We start from the raw sequence: 26726 nt of genomic DNA, 5'->3' as shown, positions 1-26726 counted from the left end.
TAATCAGGTTCATGTTACCGTGGTTGTGCTTTGTGCTGCCTCGCCTGTGCCTTTGGGCCAGGGTGTATATTAAAGTTATCCTGTTTTCACCCATCTCTGCTCTCCTGCGCCTGACTTCCCGGCAACCAGTCACTCACATTGATTTATTAAGAATATAAATGTCTCACGAGATTAGTTCAACTATCGTACCCCATCAGAACCCAAATAAAGGCTTGTTTTACAAAAAAAATTATAAACAAAGTAAATGTAAACAAACACTATATAGCCTCTAAACCTGGTTAAAATTATAATTTTTATATCATGGATCAGTGGTACTCATTGCGTGGACTGACACACATCAGTTTGCTACTAGCTCATGTTTCAGTCTGGTCGACATATATCAATTTATTGTAAAGAATAAACGTAAATCTATTTAAAATGAGGGGGAAGAGCTGGAGAACAACGTGAAAGCTATGAACGAACAACCACCGGAGATCCAAGAAAATCAGGAAGATGGCGGCGGCGAAATGCAGCTTGCTAACGTAGCTAACGTGGCTAAGAGAAGGATACGATTGATTCAAGAACACAGAAAGTTCCAAGAGAAATGGACAGACATGTATTTTTTTGTACTGCATGATGGGACTAGCTCACTTTGTCTTATTTGCCTGCAGGCAGTCAATTGTTTTAAACAAGCAAATTTCCAGTCACACCATGCCCACATTGACGAAACATATCCGCCACAAAGCAACCCCAGAAACAACAAAATAGCGCAACTCAAAGGACAGCACAAAGGTCAACAAATGATGTACAGCACTGTTGCAGAGAAAACGACAGAGGCATCCTATGAGATTGATATGAGAAGGCCACAGACACGGAGATTGTCAAAAAAACTTTTTTTTAAATTGTCCTCAGCCTAAATATTGTATGCTGATTTCACAAACAAGGAAGCTATTTTTAAGCAAATTAAGGGACTCGACCATAACAAGACGCATAGAAGACATCAGTGAGGACATCGCTAAGCAACTGATTACTGACATATCCGTGGCGCCTGGTTTTAGTAATTTGCTAGACAAAAGCACTGATGTAAGTGACATTGCCCAATTATGTGTTTGGGTCCGCTTCCCTCAAAAAGTTGTTCAGAGAGGAATTTTTATGTTTACTGCCCCTTCAGGGATAAACACAAGGAGAGGATATTCTGAAAGTCCTTGTTACATTTTCTGCTGATAATAATATTAACTGGTCAAATCTGGCATCGGTGGGCGCTGACAGCTCCCCAAACATGCGAGGGAAGGAAAAGGGACTCATAGGCCAGATGAGAAAGAGAGAGGATATTCCCAAATATCTCACGTTTCATTGTATCATTCATCAGGAAACTCAAAGACTGTGAATTACAGAATGTGATGCAGCAAGTCGTGCGTGTGGTGAACATTATTATTGCGACGGCACTGAATCACCGGCAATTCTGCGAGTTGCTGGAGGAATACCAGACAGAATACGCCATCTTGATATTTCACAATGAGGTGAGATGGCTGTCTCATGGCAGAGTTTTGGAAATATTTCTCTCTCTCCCTCAGGAGCCAGAGCTGGACGATCCACAGTGGATATTAAAGCTGGCTTTTTTAACTGAAATCCCCTGCCACCTGAACACGGTGAATCTCCAACTCCAAGGGAAAGCTAAAACTCCGGGCAAAATGCTGCGTGTGGTCACAGCATTTCAAAATAAAAACACCACACTGTTCATACCTGACAGAGAATTTGTTCATTTCCCAAAACTCAGAGCAGTCACCACATCCAACCCAGAAAAACTTCAACATTTTAGCTATGATGCATTTGTGCGTGTGTTGGAAGAGGTGAAGTTGGAGTTTGAGTCAAGATTCAAGGATATCACGGAGTACAAGGATTTATTCAACTTGATTGAGAACAACCCTTTCATGTGCCAGTGTCATCTCTGAACCCAGTCATCACAGCCCGGTGTCCTGACAGTGCTGGAATAGGGAGTGAGATAATGGAGCTGCAGGCAAATGACACATTGCAAGATGAACTAAGATCAGGTGTTACCCATTTTTAGAGCCTTGTGTCAGACACAGAGTATCCACTTCTGAAGCAGTGTGTGCAAAAGGTGACATTATTTTTTGTCAGCACTTATTCATGTGAAGCAACATTTTCAACAATGAACACTGGGAAACAAAAACAGAGAAAAAGACTGTAATGCACACCTGGATTGCCACACAAGGATAGCAACAACGGACTATATGTTTAGAATAAATTCAGTCAAGGAGCAGAAGGGACATTTTCGCTCGTCCAACTACAGAGGTAACTCTTAATATGGGTCTTATACATGAGATGTAGCCTATTTGATGGGTGTATGTATATATTTGTGATGTACATAAAATCAATTGCATGTGCTCTATTATTCTGAATTTGCTCTCCATTAATAATTGATAATATTGGAAGAAAAAGTAGAACAAATGAAAGATGTGTGCGGCCCTCTGAATGATTGTCTCAACCCAAAGTGGCCCCTGTACAAAAAATAGTGAGTACCATAGTACAATAGTGAACACCAATATCTCTGGAGAGAGAAATTATTACTTTACTTTACTTACTAACCCAAGGCTTTGAACAATTCTTTACAGTAATCCACTCCTAGTTTGAACCTTATCAGCCACTTCCACTGGGTTTTCAACTCGCTCATCCCAACAAGCACTGGTACTTTTGCAGTATATTCACAGTCCAGTCCAGTCTTGTTCTTCTCTCTATGAGCCATCAAAACATAATAATGATCTCTATCAAAATAGTTTGTATAATTACACTAAACAAAAATATAAATGCAACATAAAAGGTGTTGGTCCCATGTGTGGAAATAATAGATCCCTTAAATGTTCCATATGCACAAAAAGCTTATTTTTCTCAAATGTCGTGTTCAAATTTGTTTACATCCCTTGGCCAAGATAATCCATCCACCTGACAAGTGTGGCATATCAATGAGCTGAGTAAACAGCATGATCATTACACAGGTACAACTTGTGCTGGGGACAATAAAAGGCCACTCTAAAATGTTTTGTCACACAACACAATGCCACAGATGTCTCAAGTTTTGAGGGAGGGTGCAATTGGCATGCTGGCTGCAGGAATGTACACCACCGCTGTTGCCAGATAATTTAATGTTAATTTCTCTACTATAAGCCACCACCTGGTGGGGTTATGGTATGGGCGGGCGGACATAAGATATGGACAACGAACACAATTGCATTTTATTGAATGCAATGTGAATGCCCAAAAATATCATGACGAGATCCTGAGGCCGATTGTGAGGCCCATATATGTTTTTTAAGGTATCTGTGATCAACAGATGCATACAGTATCTGTATTTCCAGCCATGTGAAATCCATAGATTAGGGCCTAATGAATTCATGTCAATTGAAGGATTTCCTCATATGAACTGAACTGTAAATTGTTGCATGTTGCGTTAATATTTTTGTTCAGTATATTAAAACATAATTTTTGCGTTTGTTGGTACCTTTTTTAATTAATTTAATAAAAATTCATTGGTTCCGATATTTGAAGACGAAAACCAGTTAGAGCTACATGGTCAGATGAATTAGGAATCTAGTCTGGCAGAACACGATGAATATAACAATAAAGACTAACAATGGCCATCCAACTGACTAATCTGATCAGAATTATAACTTTAAAAAACAGCTGCAACAACTCACTTCAAACTATTTATAATATGGTGATGAGTAGCAGGTTGTTATGAACTTAACTTCTAAAAGTCTGATCCATGGTACAATATATACATAAAGTATGTGGACACCCCTTCAAATTAGTGGATTCGGCAATCAGCCACACCTGTTGTGACATGTGTATAAAATTGAGCACACCGCCATGCAATCGCCATAGACAAACATTGGCAGTAGAATAGCCTGACAGAAGAGCTCAGTGACTTTCAATGTGGCACCGTCATAGAATGCCACTTTTCCAAGTCAAATTTCTGTGCTGTAAGTGCTGTTATTGTTAAGTGGAAAAGTATAGGAGCAACAACGGCTCAGCCACGATGTGGTAGGCCACACAAGCTGCCAGAACGGGAACGCTGAAAGCTGAAGCCCATAGTGCTTAAAAATCATCTGTCCTTGGTTGCAACATTCACTACCGAGTTCTAAACTGCCTTTGGAAGCAACTTCAGCACAATAACTGTTCGTCGGGAAGCTTAATGAAATGGGTTTCCATGGCCGAGCAACCGCACGCAAGCCTAAGATCACCATGCGCAATACCAAGTGTCGGCTGGAGTGGTGTAAAGCTCACCACCATTGGACTTTGGAGCAGTGGAAACGCATTCTCTGGAGTGATGAATCACACTTCACCATCTGGCAGTCCGACAAACAAATCTGGGTTTGGCGGATGCAAGTCAGGCCTAATTGCCCAACATCGGTGCCCGACCTCACTTATGCTCTTGTGGCTGAATGGAAGTCCCCGCAGCAATGTTCCAACATCTAGTGAAAAGAGTGGAGAAGAGTGGAGGCTGTTATAGCAGCAAAGGAGGGGCCAACTCCATATTAACGCCCATGATTTTAGGAATGAGACGTTTGAAGAGCAGGTGTCAATATACCCCTGGTCATGTAGTGTATGACCATTTTAAGATGAATAATAATAAATAAAGTATTGCATTTGGCCTTTATAATTATAGCCTGTAGAAACACATTGAATAACATTCATAATGGCAAAAAAGACAGTCCAAAAGGAAATCATAAGGAATAAGGTTTTGAAGTGTGTGTCCTATACTGTATATATATATTCTTCTTTTACACATATTTAACCCATTTGGGGGGGATATGGTGTCGGTTACCTTCAGACGAGTCCCATGACAAGTGTGGGAGTCGTAGAGCAAAACAGAGAACACCACCATCTCCTCTTTACATATAGGATTAGGGTTAGAGTTATTTACTTTTTAGGCCAAACTGGTCGGACGCTACAGATGTTTTTGTGAGGAGACAGATTTTTGGGATGTCTCATAATCTGACAAACACAGATGTATCTCAAGACTTCTTCCACTGCAGTGCGGAAGAGCGACATCGGCAGAAGCGGTGGTTTGAGAAACAGCCCCATGCACAAATATATCTCCTGCTTAAATTGACAGACTTTGATGTGGATTTCTTTATTATGTTACTTAGATTGATGCACCGGTGTGTCAATAGACTCTAGGTTAACTCTAAAAAAAAGAAGCGTAAAAGCTGAAGTCAACAACACACCTTTAATGTGGGCAAAAATAGTGTTACTTCCTCAGTGCTCTAATATGTGAGCATAATTTAATGTGTGATAAGACTTGTTTATACCTCCTGCTAACATGCGTCCTTTGTCCTTGTCCACATTCTGATTGTGCCTCACTTTTTAAAAAATATGTCTATACATGGTATAAAAATGTGTCGATATCCATCCACTGTGTCTGCATTGTGACCAGATTTCCTGATCCCTCTCTGTATGCAAATTATTTGACAGATTTTAAGACACATATTGACGCCATGAGTAAATGGTTCCACCTGTCAATGATTTTTAATAGGATAATGATGGTTTCACCATCCATATGTGTCTACACAATATGTGCCTGACTACCTCCAAGAGGTGGTCAAGAAGATCACATCACAATCAGATCACAATGCATCTTTTAATCATATACACCTGTCTGAATATGTGGGCACAATCAGAATGTGGACAATATCAGGACAAAGCATGCATGTTTGAACCAGGTATAAACAGGGCTTTTGTCTTGTCTCTGATGATTAAAAGGCTCTGGGCTGGAACAAATTGAATTCTCCATTTTATGCGTGAATGGTTGGTTGTTGACTGATAAACCAGAGCTTGCCACTAACAGAATCCCAGGTTATTTCTACAGTCAAAAATAATTAGATTTTAGGCGTCACAATAATACACTAGAAATATTGCTGACCTAACTTTATATTTATATATGTATATTTATTTTAACACATAATCAACCTCAAAGGTCACATATTGTCAACTAATTGTACAGCTCATGTCTGCACTGCACTCTACCACACTCAGATCGCCTCTCCCTGAATTTCCGGCAAGTAGCACAGCAGTAGTTTTGTGCCGTAATTTCTCCATCATGTGGCCTCAGACGGAACTGCAGTCTCAGTCATAAGAAGTTTGGGGCTTGATCTCCCTGTACAGAGGTGAGCTAGCTGGTCTATTTACACAGACACTGTAAGATAGCTGAGCATCGATATGGTACAATATCCAAACATTGCAGAAATGGTTAGGTATTACCCGTCTATTAGCATACCAATTCATAGAGATTCCTGAACGTCTGCAGACACCAAGGGAATTGATCAACAAGGCTATTAGTCAAGGTATGGGCGTTTGTATTTGCTAGTATAGTTAATCAATTAGTTTGACCTGCTGGATAAAACAGTCAGAAAAGGTCAACATTAGAGGGAAACATTTGTTTTTATTTGGACATAAGGGTTCTCAACATCCATTACATCACAAGGGATTCAACCAATCAGACACTCATGAACAGACAGCATCACTAGACACATGTTAAAGAGAGAGAGAGAGAGAGAAAAGAGGGTAAACAGTATGACAACAACTCACACTAACCAATATAGGCACTCAGCCACTCAGCCGGTCTCTGAATGCCACTTTGTAAGCATTGTTATCTTATCCAACATACAAAAGACATGACCTATTTTTAGCATACATTCCAGAAATCACATAGAGCTTAGAGAGGAAAGAGTGCACCAATTGTCTTATAAACCGTGCAAGTAGAGGAGCTAGGATATATTGACAGACCCACTGTTGCCTACAACAACGCAATGATGCTTGAGCTATGAAGGAGGATGATCAGTATAAGAGAGAACTGAAAAAAATATGAAATTATTGTTGAGTGTACAGTAGTCTTCTTCATAAATCTATTACCCTTCCATGAATCACCTAGAACATATTAGGTAATACATTCTACAAGTAAATACTACATTTCAGTCATTCTGTTAGTAGACATCTGAAGAGTAGCAATTCCTCTATAGCAAAGTGTACAGTACATATTTACATCATTCTTGTTTTCACATATTCCTCAGATGAAATGATGTGTGTGATGTAACACTGAAGGGGAAAATATGATAAAAGTTTATACCAAACATGACTGACAACATACCATATAGTTTAAAAAAGTAATTGAACAAGTTCATTAAAAACTAATGATGTGCACAAAAGGCACTTTAAAAATACTCATTTAAGACAAAAAGGTATAAATAAACAAAATACCCATTTAAAAAAATCATTTAAATGTGAACACAGTCTAGTTGTACATAAAGATGTTAATCTTACCTTTGCAAATAAAGCAAACCACAGACTTTAAATGTTTATCTTTGAAAATATAGCTTATGTATGTTTGAGAAAAAATGTACTTGAATGTACGCTTCAGTTTTACTGATGAGCATTGTGGTTAAGAAAAATTTTATGTTATTCCTGTAGGAAAAAAAACATGATTTAGTTGTTGGTGACAGCTCCTCTCGACAGAGAGCACCCTCTTAGTTTAATGTTCTTATTGATTTTCTTATTAAAACCGTATGACTTATTTATTTTTAATAAAATACACAGAATGAATTGAAATGCATTTGTTTTCATCATCTAATTCTTTGCCCATTATTCTCCTGTTGGAAAGGTCTGTCCATCTGAGTTCACACATACCAGACAATTATCCACAGGGTTCGTGTACTTTAAGCAATACCATATATGACCAACAGATGGTGGAAGTGTATAACTTTGGTTGCTTTCCATGTCTCTGTGTGCCCAGCATGTAGGCGATAATCTAACCAGGGGACAGTGTAATGGACAGAGGAGGGCAGGGTTGACAAACTACAGACAGGGATGACACGTTTTTCAAATGAAAGTATGTATCTCATAGTAAACTGTGTATGAAATCAAGATCTGTGCACATTACAACAGTAACTGAATGATGCTGATATGATTGATAATGGAATAACAGCCTGAGATTCATGCTGCTAAATCAGATTTTTTTAATCTAACTTAGCTGACAATTCAATTCCATTGCCCACACAATACTGCTACGTTAGTGACAACAGGTATTCTCATATTCCAAAAAGGTTAGACTAATAGGATATAGTAGCCCACCCCCATGACTACGCTATACGTCAATGGTGTGTTTTACAGAGGAAAGACAACGCAAACAGCCATTGTTGAATTGTCATATTATATGAGTCGAATGGTATAGCATAAAACATGCAGAGCAGGGCATGCCGTATACAAGGCAGTCCAACCACACAACTGTATGACTGAGCAGAGTGGCAGGAGCGGGCTTGGGCCAGCACAGGATATAATTCAACATGGCAGCTACAGTATAGGCCAGTATGTGCTTACATTTCCTTGCTGAAGGACTGAAAACAAGAAGTGGAATGAGACACCGGGACATGACAGTGAGGATGTTATACCCACGGGGAGAAGAAGTAAGGAAGGTAAGACCACTGTGCTGCTGTTATTATTTCACCACATTTACCGCTAACTGCTCAAGCATCACTGGAGTTGTCTAGGTAAGGTATCACATTTTAGATTAAAAGGAATATTGTAACAGTACTTTCCAGCATAATTTGCATGTTAAAAGCATGACATAAATCAGACTCGAACAGGCAAGAGGTTGCTTTAAAGATGGCAAAGTGTACAGTATGAAATCTGATTTGGGCGGCCGGTAGCCTAGCGCTTAAGAGAGTCGGGCCAGTAAACGAAAGGTCACTGGATCAAATTCCGAGCCGACTAGTTGAAAAATCTGTTGATGTGCCCTTGAGCAAGGTACTTAACCCTAATTGCTCTTGTAAGATGCTCTGGATAAGAAAATCTGCTAACATGTGAATGTAAAAATGTGTGTCTAAAGAGCTTTCATGGGCACAAAGTTGTATGGGTATTTGGATCAGATGGGCAGAGTTCCTATTTTGTATGGGTATCTTCACCATCCATGCCACACAGGGCTCAAAGGGGAAGCCTGTTGGACTGTAGTGGATGGAGGCTGACAGATTTGGACCGAGTCTGTGAGCTCTCATCCAACTTAGAGAAGCGTTAGGCTCAGTCCAAACAGTGCTCAGGACTGGCCACTAGAACACCCAACATCAGCCTGGTAACCAAAATCAGTCAGTCTGGTTGTGGACTGACTTCACACAGGTTACCGTGTAGTTTTCTAGAGCTGTTGGAACAATGAGGGACTATGGGGTAAGGGGCCACGGTCAACAGTATTCTCACAGTATTACAAAATAAAAGTGGGTTCAAACCTTACTGTGGCAAAGAAAAATGGTATGATACACTCCTTTTACTGTCTTAAATATGAATAATAGAGAGAACGTCAGGATCCATGTGCGTGCAAATGGAATTTTAACTCATAAATACAATGTGTGGTATGATGTTGACATCCCCATGACCACATATTTTTAACACAACCATCAGTGCTGTGTTGAGTACGTGTGTTCAAGCAGAAAATGATGAAAACAACACAAAGGAAGAAGAAACCTTTGATGTGATGTCTTTGTTTGCAGGTTGACTCTTTTGTTTTTTGACAATGCCATTCACATCTCCTTGCTTGTTCTGTCTGGGCCTGTACAACATTTATACCATAAAAATAAAAAAAATACATAAACTATATACAAGTTCAACTACATGTTTACCACAGGTTAGGTTTCTTACATTGAATTGGTATATTGGTTCAGTTTCCGCATCTCATATACGCATACGTACAATGTTGCCATGGTGTTACTTTATTGAACATCCCTTTTACTACAGTACAAACAGAAAGGCATAACAACTTCAAGTAAGTCTTTATTTACAGCCAAAAGGCCGGTGACTATCTTGGTTGCAGTCTCTTAGACACAGGCTGGTAGACAGTGTCCAATCCAGAGAGAAAGGGATGAGACACCTTATTGGTGAGTGTCCAATCCACCAGCAAGGGAAGAGACATCATCTGGACAACCAGTGCAGGATGAAAACCAATGCGAAAATTCCACAAGTACTTCTTCACGTTTTGCAGTCAATTAATCACTAAAAAGCCAGACCTGGCCACATACTTCTAATTTTGAGGTAAAAAACGAAAAATAAAAAAATAAGTTTTACTTAGAGGTGATTTTATTCATTATTTTCACGTCTGGTTTTAAATCAAGCTTCACAGAGAGTTGTGTTGATAGGCAAAGCCCTACAGCTTCTCTGCCTGCCATCACCATGGCAACTCAGGCTCTCTCCAGGAGCTTCCTGAATTCAAGAAATAAAGTCAAACCCAAAATGAGGAAGGAAAAATCCCAAACTGTTCTCAGAGAACACATCAACAACGCATCATCCCATTCCTATCGGCTTTCCTCTGTGTCAAACAGTTGCAACATGACAACCCTAATTCTCCCTCAGAGCTACATGGTGCCGGACTTGTCCCCGGCTGCATTAGCTGCATTGGCTGGAGAGCTAGCCGTGGCAGTGCTGTTGGGGAAGATCTTCTCGGTGGGCGTGACAGCAGGGCTTCCCACCCCAGAGGAACTGGAGCTGGAGGAGCGGTGCCCGGTGGGGGGCGGGCGGACGGGCCTCATGGGCGGGGGGCGCAGCTGGGCTCCGGCCAGACGGGCTGACAGGGTGGGCTTAAAGGTGCTCATCATCTCAGAGGTGGAACTGTTGCTGCGGCGCATGGCGGCGTCTGGGTCGCGGATCATGATGGTGTGGAGGGGGCTGCCAGGCTCTGAGTTCACAGGGTTCTTCATGGTGGTGTCCAGGGTGTCCAGCACCACGTCTGGAGCCTGTTTGGCCGTGTTCTGGCGCTCCAGTTCACGCAGCTCATGTAGGGCCGTGGTCATGGTCTTCTTTATGTCCTGACATACACAAAACACACAGAAAATATTATATTTTTAATAAAGCATAGCCAGTTCAGAAGGGAAAGTTGAGTGTGGTGGCATCAGCTGATTGCATTAGCAGATTTTGCACTTAAGTCGACCAATTTTACACATGCTTCCTCAATACTAGATGTCACGCGCTCGCATGCGTTGGTGTGTCTTGCTGCATTGCTGCTGTAACTAGCTGTTACTCCCTATGCTTGCTGTTTTTGATATCCCACCACCACCCCAGCCTCTACCTGCATGGGCTGTGTGTTTCCGCCTTTGGGGTATTTGATATAGAATATCGTGCTCACTGCCTGTAGTTGTATTATCATCTTCATATGAAGCTTCGCTCTGACAGTGAGCTAACCTTAAGAAACAGAGCCCTAATGCCAAGACATGCATTGTTTTCTTTTCGAATAAATGGTCAAACGTACATGTGGTGTTTTCTTTCTGAATTCAGCTCCATTCCCGTGATGTACAGTACCAGACAAAAGTTTGGAAACACCTACTCATAATTTTTGCTATTTTATACATTGTAGAATAATAGTAAAGACATCAAAACTATGAAATAACACATATGGAATCATGTAGTAACCAAAAAAGTGTTTAAACCAATCAAAATATATTTTAGATTCTTCAAAGTAGCCATGCTATGCCTTGAGGACAGCTTTGCACAATCTTCGCATTCTCTCAACCAGCTTCACCTGGAGTGTTTTTCCAACGGTCTTGAAGGAGTTCCCACATATGCTGAGTACTTGTTGGATGCTTTTCCTTCACCCTGCAGTCCAACTCATCCCAAACCATCTCAATTGGGTTGGGGTCGGGTGATTGTGGAGGCCAGGTCATCTGATGCAGCACTCCATCACTCTCCTTCTTGGTCAAATAGCCCTTACACAGACTGGAGGTGTATTTTGGGTCATTGTATGGTTGAAAATAGCATTTATTTGGGTCTTCCTTTCCTGTGGCGGTCCTCATGAGAGCCAGTTTCATCATAACTCTTGATGGTTTATGCGAATGCACTTGAAGAAACTTTCAAAGATCTTGAAATTTTCCAATTTGACTGACCTTCATGTCTTAAAGTAATGATGGACTGTCGTTTCTCTTTGCTTATTTGAGCTGTTGGCAAGCCATAATATGGACTTGGTCTTTTACCAAACAGGGCTATCTTCTCTATTCCACCCCTACCTTGTCACAACAACTGATTGGCTCAAACGCATTAAGAAGGAAAAAAAATGATCCACAAATGATCTTTTAACAAGGCACGCCTGTTAATTGAAATGCATTCCAGTTGACTACCTCATGAAGCTGGTTGAGAGAATGCCAAGAGTGTACAAAGCTGTCATCAAGGCAAAGGGTGGCTACTTTGAAGAATCTGACATATAAAATATATGTTGATTTGTTTAACACTTTTTTGGTTACTACATGAGGTTATTTCATAGTTTTGCTGTCTTCACTATTATTCTACAATGTAGAAAACAGTAAAAATAAAGAAAAACCCTGGAATGAGTAGGTGTGTCCAAACTTTTGATTGGTACTGTAGGTCTTTCTTGGAGCTGCAGACTGTCTCTGACATTTACACTAAGTGGGGGCTGCTTCACCCAGACACACACACACAGACAGTACAGCAGGACATCACATCTCGCTCTGTTCTTCCAGATACCAGCGGCTCTCTAACTAGCCTCTCTAGTAGCCTCTCTCTGTTCCCTCTCCTCACACAGTACAGCCCAACAGCACCAAATGAAGAAAATAATATCCCCGCTTTAATGGCTGCACACTCATTACCACTGTCACAATCACACACAGACACATACACTCCCTCTCTAAATCCCACACACACTCCCTCTGTCTGAATAACAGATTAATTGATGAGTGGAGATTAAAGATCAAAGACTGGGTTTAGTCAGGCCCTGACAGTGCAGGGTCATCAACATGGGCTCAGTCTGAAATAGGGCTCTGATAGGAGACCACTATCATTAGCTGCACTGATCATAGCTCTGCCATTTCTAAAGCTGCCTCTGTGTCTCTATTCATTTTCCATGTATCCAGCGCTGGACTTGTGCTGCCGATATGAAGGATCATTAGTACTCTGTGTAATTTACTTCATTTCAGCATCACCATGAAAAGCATTTCGCTCTGGTCTCTAGGGAATTAATATTCTCTGATTGGCTCTGCTGTGTGATATTTCGGGAAGTTAAGACAAATAGCTATCGTTTTCGTAGGCCACACAAAGTATCACTTGCGCACCACTATTGATTCCATTCCATATTCCATATTGTCTTAGTTCTATGACTGATAAGGCTACAGGACATGGGGAAAAGAGGTTATGCAGTTATATTGGGCCGAGGTAATACTTTAGAACCTGGGGCTGATAGGAAATAAGGTCCATACCTCTGCCAGTGTCTCAGTCCCCAGTGACTTGTGGTCCCCCAGGCTACTGTGGCGTGTGGCCCCTGCTACAGGCCTCAGGGGGTGGCCCTCAGGATAGGCTTTCCTGTCAGCGTAGTTGATGCTGCCCGCGCTGCCAAATGTTCCCAGGCGCCTCTTCTCTGGGCTTTCCATGCGGCTCCTGCTAACTGCCACCTTGTGGGGGCTGCTGGGACAGGCTGCGGCCCGCGGGGGTGTGTCAGTGCCCCGAGGAGGGCTGTGGGTCTCTCCACTGTGGCGTCGAGGGGTGGCGGCCCCGTCAGAAGGTAGCCGCACCCTGAGGAGAGAGATGACATCACAGTCACACAGAGTAGGATTAGGTTGGCCCTTGACACTGATCTACGGTCAGTTTGAAACATTGACTATTTACTCCATAAATGCTTAAGATTAGCATTTGGAGAGGTTTTAAACTGATCTTATATTTCTGCATATAAGTAACCCAGAGTGAGTTAAACATTGAGACTAGAACGAGAAGGGCTACATTTCAATATGTAGTCCTTGTCAGTCGTTACCCACCTCCCCATGACTCCTCCAAAGTTGGAGTCGGGGGAGTGTTCACACGGTGATGGGACGTCGTTTTTGAATGAGGCCTTGTCATCCAGCAGTGGTCCACTGCTCGCCTCGCTGTCCGCCTTCTGACTGAGATTATCCGAGAACGCATCATCCCTGCGAGGAGAGCGAGAGAATTAACATTATTCATACAGTTGGTAGAGATCTTATTTGGACTGCTGTTTATTCAAACTAATTGGTCCATTTTTACACAGGGCTCTGGTTTTCAATCTGCAGTCAGTTTATCTGTTCCAGACAGTTCTGGAGCCCCTCCTTTTGAACATTGATCATTCCAATGTGTTCCTCCTAACACAAAAAGTAGCAATATGAGACTCTGGCCTTACTGCCCACTCAACATCCAAATGGATTCATTAAACAGACACCAGCAATGATGAGTAATTTCACATAGACATTTTAGTCATTTAGCAGATGCTCTTATCCAGAGCGACTTACAATTAGTGCATTCATCTTAAGATAGCTAGGTGAGACAACAACACATAAGAATCGTATAAAGGTAATTTTCCATCAGCAAAGTCAGTGCTAGTAGGAAATGACAAGTGCCTTTTCTTTGTATTATTATCAGCATTATAAGTATAAGGACGCCGCAAGAGTTATTTAACCAAGACAGAAAAGAGCTTTGACTTGGCTGAGCGGGAACTGACCTCCCGTAGGGGTGGAAGGGCCAAGAGACAAGAGGTGGCGGAACAGAGTGCTCGGGTTGGGATGTAGGATTTGAGAATAGCCTGAAGGTATGGAGGGGCAGTTCCTCTTGCTGCTCCGTAAGAAAGCACCAGGGTCTTGAAGACGATGTGAGCTTCAATTGGAAGCCAGTGCAGTGTGCGGAGGAGTGGGGTGACATGGGCTGCAGCATTCTGGATAAGTTGCAGAGTTTGATGGTACAAGAGGCGAGCCCAGCCGAACAGAGCGTTGTAGTAGTCTAAAACAGGGGTTCCCAAATGTTTTCTCTCAGGGCCCCCCTTCCAGCATTGGGGAACATCCCGCACCCCCCCTGCATGCACGCGCCACGTCTATTTCTATGGGCACAAGCACTGTTCATGACACAAACTGTTCACACCCCTCTTATTGATGGAGAGAATTCTGCAGGTATAAAGTGTATTTCCTGCAATTCTACACATTTTGTCATGGGGTGCAAAGAACATTTGGCAGTTTTAAAGCACATTTTCTTGCAATTCTATACATGTTGCCATGTATAATGTGTATTCATGTGATATTTGAGTGACAAACAAATTACAACAATATCCGTACCTTTTTTTATTTTAAATGGACATCGTGTGCGTGAGAATATTGCAAAATAAATGTACACATACATGTTATCCAATCATTGCACCCACACTGCTTACGCGCGTCTACATAGCAGGTGCTAAAATAAAACTTGGTTCAATTTGTGACGCATGACGAGCTACAAGTCCCGCCTCTCCCATCTCCTGATTGGTTTTTAGGAGCATGTACCCTGTCATATAAAGTCCGAAGAAGAAGCCTGAAGGAGGAGATTACTAGAAACAAACTTGGTTTACACTTTTATCTGTGGATTAATTGTTGGAGTGGAGGACCTTGTGCATTTCAGGTCAAATAACAACCTAATGTTAATATCCCAGGAGAAATTAGCTAGCAACAGCAAGTTAGCTAACTAAAGTGCCATAAATGTTTCATGCTTTTCTACCAGACCCTAAATTAATATAGTTGGTTCAGAGTTCGTTTTGATATTTTAACCTGCGTATCCTTATCGCGTCTGGTGTAGGTGGACAAAATCAACATGCGAGAGATTGCACGCTCGCTCTGGTCAGCATGTAAGGTATGCAATGACTAACATGACAAGAGGAACTGATGATGCACTACCCAATTTGGAAATTGCATCTTGTGCATTCTGCTATTACAACTTTCAAGAGTAAGTTTACACCCGGACTGAATTCAAAAATATATATATACACTTTTAAAGACCCCACCCTTGCCGACCACCCCACAGTTTAGGAACTACTGGTCTAGATGGGAGATGACAAGTGCCTAGATTATGAGCCTGCAGCTGCGAGTCACTGCTTTGATGTTTGCAAAGAACGACAGGGTGTCCAGGGTCATGCCAAGGTCCTTTGCACTCTGGAAGGGGGACACCGTGGAGTTGTCAACTGTGATGGAGAGGTCTTGGAGTGGACAGGCCTTCCCCGAGAGAAAGACCAGTTCTGTTTTGTCGAGGCTGAACTTGAGGTGGTGGGCCGACATCCAAGCTGAGATGTTTGCCAGGCACGCAGAGATGCGTGTCGCAACCTGGGTGTCAGAAGAGGGTAAGGAGAAGAGAAGTTGAGTGTCATCCACATAGCAATGATAGGAAGGCCATGTGAGGATATGACAGAGCAGAAACTTGGTGTACAGAGAAAAGAGGAGAGGGCCTAGAACTGAGCCCTGGGGGTAGTGCTGAGCGATTAGTGCTTTTTGAGGTAATTTCAGTTAGATTATTACAAAATAATCACGGTTTTCAATATATATACAGTATATATATATAAATATATATAAAACTCGTTACCTGTATAAAATACACCTATCCACACACTCAATCAAACAGACTCCAACCTCTCCACAATGGCCAAGACCAGAGAGCTGTGTAAGGACATCAGGGATAAAATTGTAGACCTGCAAAAGGCTGGGATGGGCTACAGGACAATAGGCAAGCAGCTTGGTGAGAAGGCAACAACTGTTGGCGCAATTATTAGAAAATGGAAGAAGTTCAAGATGACGGTCAATCACCCTCGGTCTGGGGCTCCATGCAAGATCTCATCTCGTGGGGCATCAATGATCATGAGGAAGGTGAGGGATCAGCCCAGAACTACACGGCAGGACCTAGTCAATGACCTGAAGAGAGCTGGGACCACAGTCTCAGAGAAAACCATTAGTAACACACTACGCCGTCATAGATTAAAATCCTGCAGCGCACGCAATGTCCCCCTGCTCAAGCCGACGCATGTCCAGGCCCGTCTGAAGTTTGCCAAGGACCATCTGGATGATCCAGAGGAGGAATGGGAGAAGGTCATGTGGTCTGATGAGACAAAAATAGAGATTTTTGGTCTAAACTCCACTCGCCGTGTTTAGAGGAAAAAGAAGGATGAGTACAACCCCAAGTACACCGTCCCAACCATGAAGCATGGACGTAGAAACATCATTCTTTGGGGATGCTTTTCTGCAAAGGGGACAGGACGACTGCACCATATTGAGGAGAGGATGGATGGGGCCATGTATCGCGAGATCTTGGCCAACAACCTCTTCCCTCAGTAAGAGCATTGAAGATGGGTCGTGGCTGGGTCTTCCAGCATGACAACGACCCGAAATACACAGCCAGGGCAACTAAGGAGTCCTGGAAGCATCTCAAGGTCCTGGAGTGGCCAAGCCAGTCTCCAGACCTGAACCCAATAGAAAATCTTTGGAGGGAGCTGAAAGTCCGTATTGCCCAGCGACAGCCCCGAAACCTGAAGGATCTGGAGAAGGTCTGTATGGAGGAGTGGGCCAAAATCCCTGCTGCAGTGTGTGCAAACCTGGTCAAGAACTACAGGAAACGTATGATCTCTGTAATTGTAAACAAAGGTTTCTGTACCAAATATTAAGTTCTGCTTTTCTGATGTATCAAATACTTATGTCATGCACTAAAATGCTAATTAATTAATTAAAAATCATACAATGTGATTTTCGGGATTTTTGTTTTAGATTCCGTCTCTCACAGTTGAAGTGTACCTATGATAAAAATTACAGACCTCTACATGCTTTGTAAGTAGGAAAACCTGTGTATCAAATACTTGTTCTCCCCACTGTGTGTGTGTATATATTTTTTATATACAGTACCAGTCAAAACTTAGGACACACCTACTAAGGGTTTTTCTTTATTTTTACTGTTTTCTACATTGTAGAATAATAGTGAAGACAGCAAAACTATGAAATAACAACATATGGAATCAAGTAGTAACCAAAAAAGTGTTAAACAAATCAAAATATATTTTATATTTGAGATTCTTTTACGTAGCCCTTTGCCTTGATGACAGCTTTGCACACTCTTGGCATTCTCTCAACCAGCTTCATGAGGTAGTCACCAGGAATGCATTTCAATTAACAGGTGTGCCTTGTTAAAAGTTGTGGAATTTCTTTCCTTCTTATTGCATTTGAGCCAATCAGTTGAGTTGTGACAAGATAGGGGTGGAATACTGAAGATAGCCCTGTTTGGTAAAAGACCAAGTCCATATTATGGCAAGAACAGCTCAAATAATCAAAGAGAAACGACAGTCCATCATTACTTTAAGACATGAAGGTCAGTCAATATGAAACATTACAGTTGCAAAAACCATCAAGCACTATGATGAAACTGGCTCTCGTGAGGACCGCCACAGAAAAGGAAGATCCAGAGTTACCTCTGCTGTAGAGGATAAGTTCATTAGAGTTACCAGCCTCAGAAATTGCAGCCAAATAAGTTCAAGTAACAGACACATCTCAACATCAACTGTTCAGAGGAGACTTCACGAATCAGGCCTTCATGGTCAAATTACTGCAAAGAAACCACTACTAAAGAAAACCAACAATAAGAAGAGACTTCCTTGGGCCAAGAAACACGAGCAATGGACATTAGACCAGTGGAAATCTGTCCTTTGGTTTGAGTCCAAATTTGAGATTTTTGTTTCCAACCGCTGTGTCTTTCTGAGACGCAGAGTAGGTGAACGGATGATCTCCGCATGTGTGGGTCCCACACAAAGCATGGAGGAGGTGGTGTGATGGCGTGGGAGTGCTTTGCTGGTGACACTGTCTGTGATTTATTTAGAATTCAAGGCACACTTAACCAGCATGGATAGCACAGCATTCTGCAGCGATACGCCATCCGGTCTGGTTTGCGATTAGTGGGACTATCAATTGTTTTTTAACAGGACAATGACCCAAAACACACCTCTAGGCTGTGTAAGAGCTATTTGACCAATAAGGAGAGTGGTGGAGTGCTGCATCAGATGACCTGGCCTCCACAATCACCCGATTTGATGCCTTCACTATTATTCTACAATGTAGCAAATAGTAGCAATAAAGAAAAAACCCTTGAATTAGTAAGTGTGTCCAAACTTCTGACAGGTACGGCATCTTTTTTAAATACATAATGAAAAGGAGATTCCAATGCCATAAAAAGTGAACATTAAATTGCCAAAACATTGAAAATATTCCACTGTCTCTGATCAGGCCCAAATCGGGTAGACGTCAAAAGACAAGTAGGAAACTACTATGAACTAATACAATATTTAAGTTGTGTATATTACTTTTGTTTATATTTTATGACTATTATTTTTAATTCCTTAAAGTCATCATCTTCTCTCTGCTCAGGCAGTAGCAGCTAGCCAGCCAACTTTATCTCATGCTCCCAATACTATACTGTCTTCAGTCATCCTATTTAGCTAGGCTAGCATGCTGCAGAGCTGTCTGACAAACCATTTTACTAGTTCTTCAAAGTAAATAAGGCATACTTTCACAAACTGTCTCTATCCCGCTCTCTCATATTGGTGTTCTTTCTGTACACTCCTCTCTCATGCGGTCTGCGGTTATCTAACCTAACGTAACAGGCTTAAAAGTGTATCCATCTCTGTCCGAGACGGAAAAGGCACAAATGATTATGGTCATTGTAGTTAATTACCACGTTTCTGCGCTGAACTAGGTTGAATATTTGTTTAATGAAAACTCCCTTCAGCCCACCATCCCAGTTATTGACTTGATTTATCTAGTGAATTTTTTTTATTTCGAGAAACTAAATGCAATTAAAGTAATTGAACTGACGTTGGTCAACAACATTTTCTGTTAATCGCTCAGCACTACAGAGGGGGCATCAGTAGTGAGAGCACGTGGTGCAGACACAGATCCTCTCCATGCCACCTGGTAAAAATGACCTGCCAGGTAGGAACGACCTGTCAAGTGAGATGCCTGAAAGGGTCTCAAGGGTTTGGATGAGGATCTGATGGTTTACAGTGTCCACCTTGAGGCCTGACTGATTAGGGTCAAGAAGATCATTCTGAGAGCGATATCGAGAGAGTTGGTCAGAGACAGCAGACTGTGTTTTAGAAAGCAAAGAAAGAAGAGATACTGGTCTGTGGTTTTTGACATCAGAGGGGTCAAGTTTCTTGAGGGGAGCAACTCTGACCATCTTGAAGTCAGAAGGGACGCAGCCATTTGTAAGGGATGAGTTGAGGAAGGAAGAGAGGAATGGGAGGTCTCCAGAGATTGTCTGGAAAAGGGAAGAGGGGATGAGGTCAAGTGGGCAGGTTGTTGGGCGGCCGGACATCACTAGTCGCAGGATTTCATCTGGAAAGAGAGGGGAGAAAGAGGTCAAGGCGTAGGGTAGTTCTGTGTGAGTGGGATCAGTGGACTCAGTAGGCTGAGTGAATGAGGAGTGGATATCATCAACCTTTTTTTCAAAGTGGTTGACAAAGTCGTCTGCAGAAAGGAAGGAGGGAGGGGTAGGAGGTGGAGGATTAAGGAGGGAGGAGAAAGTGGAGAACAGTTTCACAAGAAAGCTCCAACTGTATACTAAGTGGCTCATCTTTAAAATTATTGCGTACATTTATACCGGGAATTACTATCTGAGGGTGTTTTCAATTAATTCATTTGAGTTGTAAACTTAAAGCACGCTCTGGCCTTCTCTTTAGCATCTTTACTTCTGCCTCATTGACTGACATCAAATCCACATTTCATTAATATGTGTTACCACTAAAGGTACAATTGTCAGTGAAGTGTCTTTGAGCTAACATATCAGGCATGATTTGAATGATTTATCTGTGCCTTTGTGATATTCAGTCAAGGATCTTCCATGAGTGTTATTGGTGTGTGACTAATGACATCAAAACACAAGAGAAAGCTTTTGATACACCTGCCACTTGAAATTACTCCCCAGTTTATAAAACACCGGATTAACTGACTGACTATTTCCTGCCTGTCTGACAGAATAATTGACTGTCTTACAGATTTATTGTCAAACTGCTCTTTATCCATCGCTGATGATCATGTTTATGAATGGTTGTTACTCACAGGTCCTGCACCACTATGTACTGATGTGGGATCAGTCCGTCCACGCCATTGTGCCGGCCCTCCCACCAGTCCTCAGAGGCGCGGTGGTACAGCAGCAGCGACGCCCCCTTCTTAAAGGACAGCTCCCGGGGGGTGCGCCCCACATAGTCAAACTTAGCTATGGCCTCAATCTGCTCCACCTCTGTGGAAATAAAGAACAAAGGGAGAGAAACATCAGTCACAACCTGGACCAGCTTCATTTCCAGGTGTTATAACATATCTCACACCCTATTGAGATGTGTGGACAGAGTAGCCTGACCTGAGTTCATTAATTGGAATAAGGAGCCCCTTGCTCTAATTACTAAGACCTAAACCATGTGGCCAAACAATGAGAATATGTCTTCATGTTCTCAGACAATGGCCTCAGGCCTCGTGGTCTGTGATCAACTCCAGAGTACAGTAGAGAGTTGTGATTGCCTGGGGGCTCAATTTAATGGCTGAGTTTGTTCTTCAGACCTTCAAAAGACACAGAAGTCTTTGAGAGACAAAGAGCGAGAAGAGGAAATATCTGAGTTGAAGAGAAATAAAACGAGATGCAGCATTACAATATAAACAATTTTCTAACAGACGGGATGGTTATACTGTTTGAGTGATACACTTAGATTCCAAGCATTATTGTGAGTTGAGGATGACCTGTCATTGAGTTCCACCGAGCAAATTGGCCAGTGTTATCTAGTGTTGATTTTTCGGTGTAACATTTCTGGTGTTGATTCACTCTGGTATAAAAGAACCCCAGTGTTGAGTGTGATTGTGTCAGTTTTATTCTGTGGAGAGTAAAAATTTCTCATCAAAACCACGCCCATCATTATCAGATTTTGCAAGCCAGCATAATGTGACTTGCAGTCCTGATGTGGCCTGTAAACCAGGAGGTTCCTAACACAGCAGGCCTTACGATATTTAATGTAGTGTCCTAAAGAGATTAATTTGAATGATAACATTCGCCTCCTGTAGGAACTCACTTGGCGAAGTCCACAGTACTGAAAATGAATGAATTCAACAACCATGTCTCTGTCACTAACAAATGTCCTTAATCCAACACGAGCGACCTTGTCAAGAGATACGGACGTCTTTGCGTAATGGTTAAAAATATTTAAGGGTTATTGCATAACCCTAAAAGTGTTAATTCCCTAACACTGACAGAGTGTAACAGCATCAGAACTAAGCAGTGTTAATTTAACACTGAAAAGTGTGGACCTGTATAGACACCTGCCCAGTGTTAAATGTAACACTGTCAGTGATTATTTAAAACTGGAGCATTTGCTGTGCAATCAACACCAGTGCCACCAATGATGACATCGCAACTCTGCTCAAGGGTAACACTGTATTCTGATCAGTGAACACTACTATCCTAACAGCTAATAGACTGGTTGACAATCAAATGACTTGGTCTTTTAATGGCATTATGGGTCCCAACACACCAAACTACTCACACACTGAGCACACACCAATAGCCAGAAGAACCAACCTTCACGCTGTTGCTAGCCTCTTGAGAGAACAGACGCACAAAGGCACAGGCTTTAGTTGTCCGTAAGCAAACATCAGTCACCATTCAACACTGGACCAGAGGAGATTAGCAGACTGGTCTCTGCTACAAGACCTCTATCCCACAGGGACGGTGCCAGGGGAGGGGGTATGACGGGTGAGGGGGAGGTATTGCCACGCACGCACGGACGCATGCCCACACCCTGCGTCCAAGCTGATATCAATCACACAAAGAGCCTGATGACTTGGGACACACACAACCTAGAGAAACACATTTTTGCTTGGGGACATGTCCCATAGAGATATGCACATGTAGTGAGTGTTCAAAATGCTAAAGGGATCTAAGCTAGTCCCCAGGCTGTCAGATGTCCCATCTAGATTTCCCTGACCGGGTGGAGGGGGTGTGTGTGTGCGTGGCAGGATGGCCTTGGCCACTGGTACTACAGCCACGCCTCATTGTGTCTCTATGGGCCAGACCAGATAGACAGAGCAGGAGTCAGCCGGGGTTAAGCACATGTATAAAATAAATAGTCCCCCAGCAGGAAATATCCAAGCCAACCAGAAAGCCCAATCAGTTCCATTAGGAGCTCCATCCAGGGGTGAAATTACCTACAGAAACAGGGAGAGCGAGGGAGGAAGAGGAGAAGGAGAGAGGAGGAAAGGGGAGGAGAGAGCGAGGTAGAAGGACAGAGACAGGGTAACATTGTCTCTCTTTGTCCCCCTCGTTCCAAGAGTAGATTCAGCCTGAGGCTTTTAGACCACTTAAGTAGAGCTCTCGCTCTCTTCCTCAGAAACACAATAACACATGTACAGGTAACTGCCAAAATAAAGGAAACACTTCAGTAAATGAGGAATACAAAGTAGATTGAAAGCAGGTGCTTCCACACAGATGTGGTTCCTGAGTTAATTAAGCAATTAACATCCCATCATACTTATTTTGGCTTTAAAAGAGGGGTCTCAAAGGGGTTTTAAAGGGTGAGTTTGTGCATCTCAGTCACCAGATCTCAACTCAATTGAACTGCCTGTGACAGCATTTTCCAACACCATCAACAAAACGCCAAATGATGGAATTTCTCGTGGAAGAAAGGTGTCACATCCCTCCAATAGAGTTCCAGACACTTATAGAATCTATGCCAAGGCGCATTAACGCTGTTTTGGTGGCTCGTGGTGGCTAAACGCTCTATTAAGACACTTTAAGTTTATTTTGGCAGTTCATCACATGTATGTCTGATCATCACAATATGACTATTTTGTTCTCCAATAAAGAACAAATACTCAGAATCAACAAACAAGCTGAAGGCCACAACAGTCAAACTCGGCCCACTTTGTGATTCTCTGATTTATATAGTATTCATGTAGTCCTTTAGTTCTAGCTTCAAGTAGAAAGTGTGGTTGTGTCTTGCTGGGCGGCCATTTCTCCAGACTCATTTTGAGGGCCGGGCTGTGGAGGGCAGTATCGCCTCAGGTCTGAGAAGAGCCAAGACAGGACCATGTGACTCTCATTCTCTCCAAGCACACTAATTAAACAGAGGGAGACCACGATCCAGCGCCAAGGGCCCTGCCCTGGCTGGCTGTGCCTCTGTACTCTCCTCCCAGTTCTCCCCATGCAGTGTGGGGCAGTCAGCCTTTGTTCTGCTGTTTGGTTCAGAGGGCTGGGGAGGGTGTCAGCACTCATTACTGACACACCCATCACTACAGATGGGGCTCCCCAATATTGTTACCCTAGCCTGGCATACAGCAGTATGATTGGGTCTGACCATTGAGAGCCAGCAGATACAGTAGTATCTCTGGTGTTGTGACTGACTAGTGTTATGGTTTCCCTGAGTGTGTTAAGCTTTAGCCCAATTATTCTGTCAGGGCTATGAGGACTACCAGGAAAATACAAAGGCACAAAGGAGGAAGTCCCATGGGACCTGTTTACTATTGCTGAAGAAAGATAGATGAGAGGGAAAGATAGATGAGAGGGAATGAGAGAGAGAGAGAGAGAGAGAGAGCTATAAGGGGAGAGATAGAGGGTGCTACAAGAGGAGAGAGAGAGAGAGGACGCTACAAGGGGAGAGATAGAGAGAGAGAGAGAGAGAGAGAGGGCGCTACAAGGGGAGAGAGAGAGAGAGAGAGAGAGAGAGAGGGCGCTACAAGGGGAGAGAGAGAGAGAGGACACTACAAGGGGAGAGATAGAGAGAGAGAGAGAGAGAGAGGGCGCTACAAGGGGAGAGAGAGAGAGAGAGAGAGAGAGAGGGCGCTACAAGGGGAGAGAGAGAGAGAGAGAGGGCGCTACAAGGGGAGAGAGAGAGAGGGCGCTACAAGGGGAGAGAGAGAGAGAGAGAAGACGCTACAAGGGGAGAGAGAGAGAGAGAGGGCGCTACAAGGGGAGAGAGAGAGGGCGCTACAAGGGGAGAGAGAGAGAGGGCGCTACAAGGTGAGAGAGAGAGAGAGGGCGCTACAAGGGGAGAGCGAGAGAGAGGACACTACAAGGGGAGAGAGAGAGGACGCTACAAGGGGAGAGAGAGAGAGAGGACGCTACAAGGGGAGAGAGAGAGAGAGAGAGGACGCTACAAGGGGAGAGAGAGAGAGAGGACGCTACAAGGGGAGAGAGAGAGAGAGGACGCTACAAGGGGAGAGAGAGAGAGGACGCTACAAGGGGAGAGAGAGAGAGAGGACGCTACAAGGGGAGAGAGAGAAAGCTACAAGCGGAGGTAGAGAGAGAGAGAGAGAGAGAGAGAGAGAGAGAGAGAGAGAGAGAAAAAGAGACAGAGAGATGAGAGAGGTGGGGGTTGCCCACAATGTACACACAACCTTGTCTCCGCCTTCAAGCATGATGTGCTCCTTTGCAGCCCTAAGCTGTCACAGTCTGAGCTGTGCCTAGTTCTCTCCTTCAGTCTAAAGAACACACAGAATAAGGTCAGTCAGAGCTCAGGGCAACTCCATCTACACAGCCTTCTTACACTCCAGATCAGATTCATACTGAGCCCATTCAACCATCACACGGAATACCTCTGGCTTTGAAACAACCACATACAACTTTAAAAAACAAACTTTTACAACCTTATATCAAGGGCTCATTAGCTCAAATGTATGATTCATCTGCTGTTGTAATTGATATTACAGATCAATCTGTCCGTCTCTATGGGAGACATCTAGAGGTACATAGATAAATCACTGCCCCTGTCCTGCCTCACCTCTTTAATACTGAACGGCTCATTGCATGAATGTATATATTAAGCTGAATGTTAACCCACGGCTACAGTACATTGGCTGTTTTTGCATCGTATCGCAATTAAAATGGGAGGTCCAGTCCAGACACAGACCTACAGTGCTGCAGTACACAGCAGAGTACCTGCCTGGGGAGGCAGGCAGACGCCGACAGCAGGACTACCAGACACAACCAACCCTCCATCTTTAACATAGACAGAACAGACTATGCTGTTATGTCATACTTTAGTAGTGTAAAGTATGACCACATGGCTAAACAGCAATTCAATTACAAAACCAAAAACAACATACAAACAACAGAAGCTTTTGGAGTTCTGCAACAGCAAACTGCTTGATAAAGATTAGCTGTGTAGCCAGCTAGCTGCTACACATTTATCTAAGTCAATCACCCAAACATCTCCTCTAGGGTACCAGGGTCTGAAGAAGTAAAGGAACTCCCTGTTACTGACCGTCTTCACTGGTGTGTGGCTCAGTCCCATTGTCAGCCTCATCGATGGTGCCTGGCTCACTGTGGGGGCTGTCACTGTGGACAGAGAGAGAGAGAGAGATGGACAGTCAATCAATGGTCAACTCAGACACACCCACACACACATGCGTAGGCTAACTAATCTAAACTAATGCCTCCTCCCGGAAAGATGAGTTACAGGTCATACTTGGATCTGTTCCAAAGTGAATTCTTATTTGAACTAAGGGGCGTTTATATCATCATATTTCTCCAGGAAGTACCAGCTACATGTTAGTTGGACCAGCTTCATTTAACTGTACATACTGGCTTGTACGCCATCCCTGTGAGTTTTGAGGTGCAAAACATTCCCAAGCAGTAATATTGCAGTCTGTGCACTGGAAATATTCCGTTCTACATTTACTTTGGAGCATTTGTATCATGAACAATGGGATAAAAGGCAAGAAAGAGAAAAGACAATTTAAACAGTTACATAATGTATCTTTCCAGACAGATTGGCTCTTGAAGTAAATGTATACCATTCTACATTTCCAGCCCCTAAATAAAAGTAAGTATCTTAGGGTATTATATCTAAGCAGTGTCTGTAAAAGCAAGTGCTGAAGGAAATACCACCCGAAAATACCATCTCTACCTATACTCTAAATTCCCCTCTTCTCACCACATTCTCG

General features: G+C 42.9%; 1 protein-coding gene across 2 annotated transcripts in view; it reads right to left on the bottom strand.

Moving 5' to 3' along the window:
- Positions 1-6419: 6419 nt before the first annotated feature.
- Positions 6420-26726, bottom strand: part of srgap3 (SLIT-ROBO Rho GTPase activating protein 3) — a 120705-nt gene continuing 100398 nt past the window's right edge. For both annotated transcript variants that reach the window (XM_036950354.2, XM_090205686.1), the window contains exons 18-22: positions 26045-26118; positions 20862-21042; positions 13785-13934; positions 13233-13545; positions 6420-10838 (exon numbers count right to left, since the gene is read on the bottom strand). In XM_036950354.2, the coding sequence (XP_036806249.2) occupies positions 10389-10838; positions 13233-13545; positions 13785-13934; positions 20862-21042; positions 26045-26118 (1168 nt within the window). In that variant the 3' untranslated portion in view covers positions 6420-10388. The remainder of the gene's footprint in view (positions 10839-13232; positions 13546-13784; positions 13935-20861; positions 21043-26044; positions 26119-26726) is intronic.

This window comes from Oncorhynchus mykiss, chromosome 17, assembly GCF_057628025.1.
Source record: "Oncorhynchus mykiss isolate SJ-2025 chromosome 17, ASM5762802v1, whole genome shotgun sequence".
NCBI lineage: Eukaryota > Metazoa > Chordata > Actinopteri > Salmoniformes > Salmonidae > Oncorhynchus > Oncorhynchus mykiss.
Note: the sequence above shows the minus strand (reverse complement) of the source record. Positions and strands in the feature narration are given on the sequence as shown.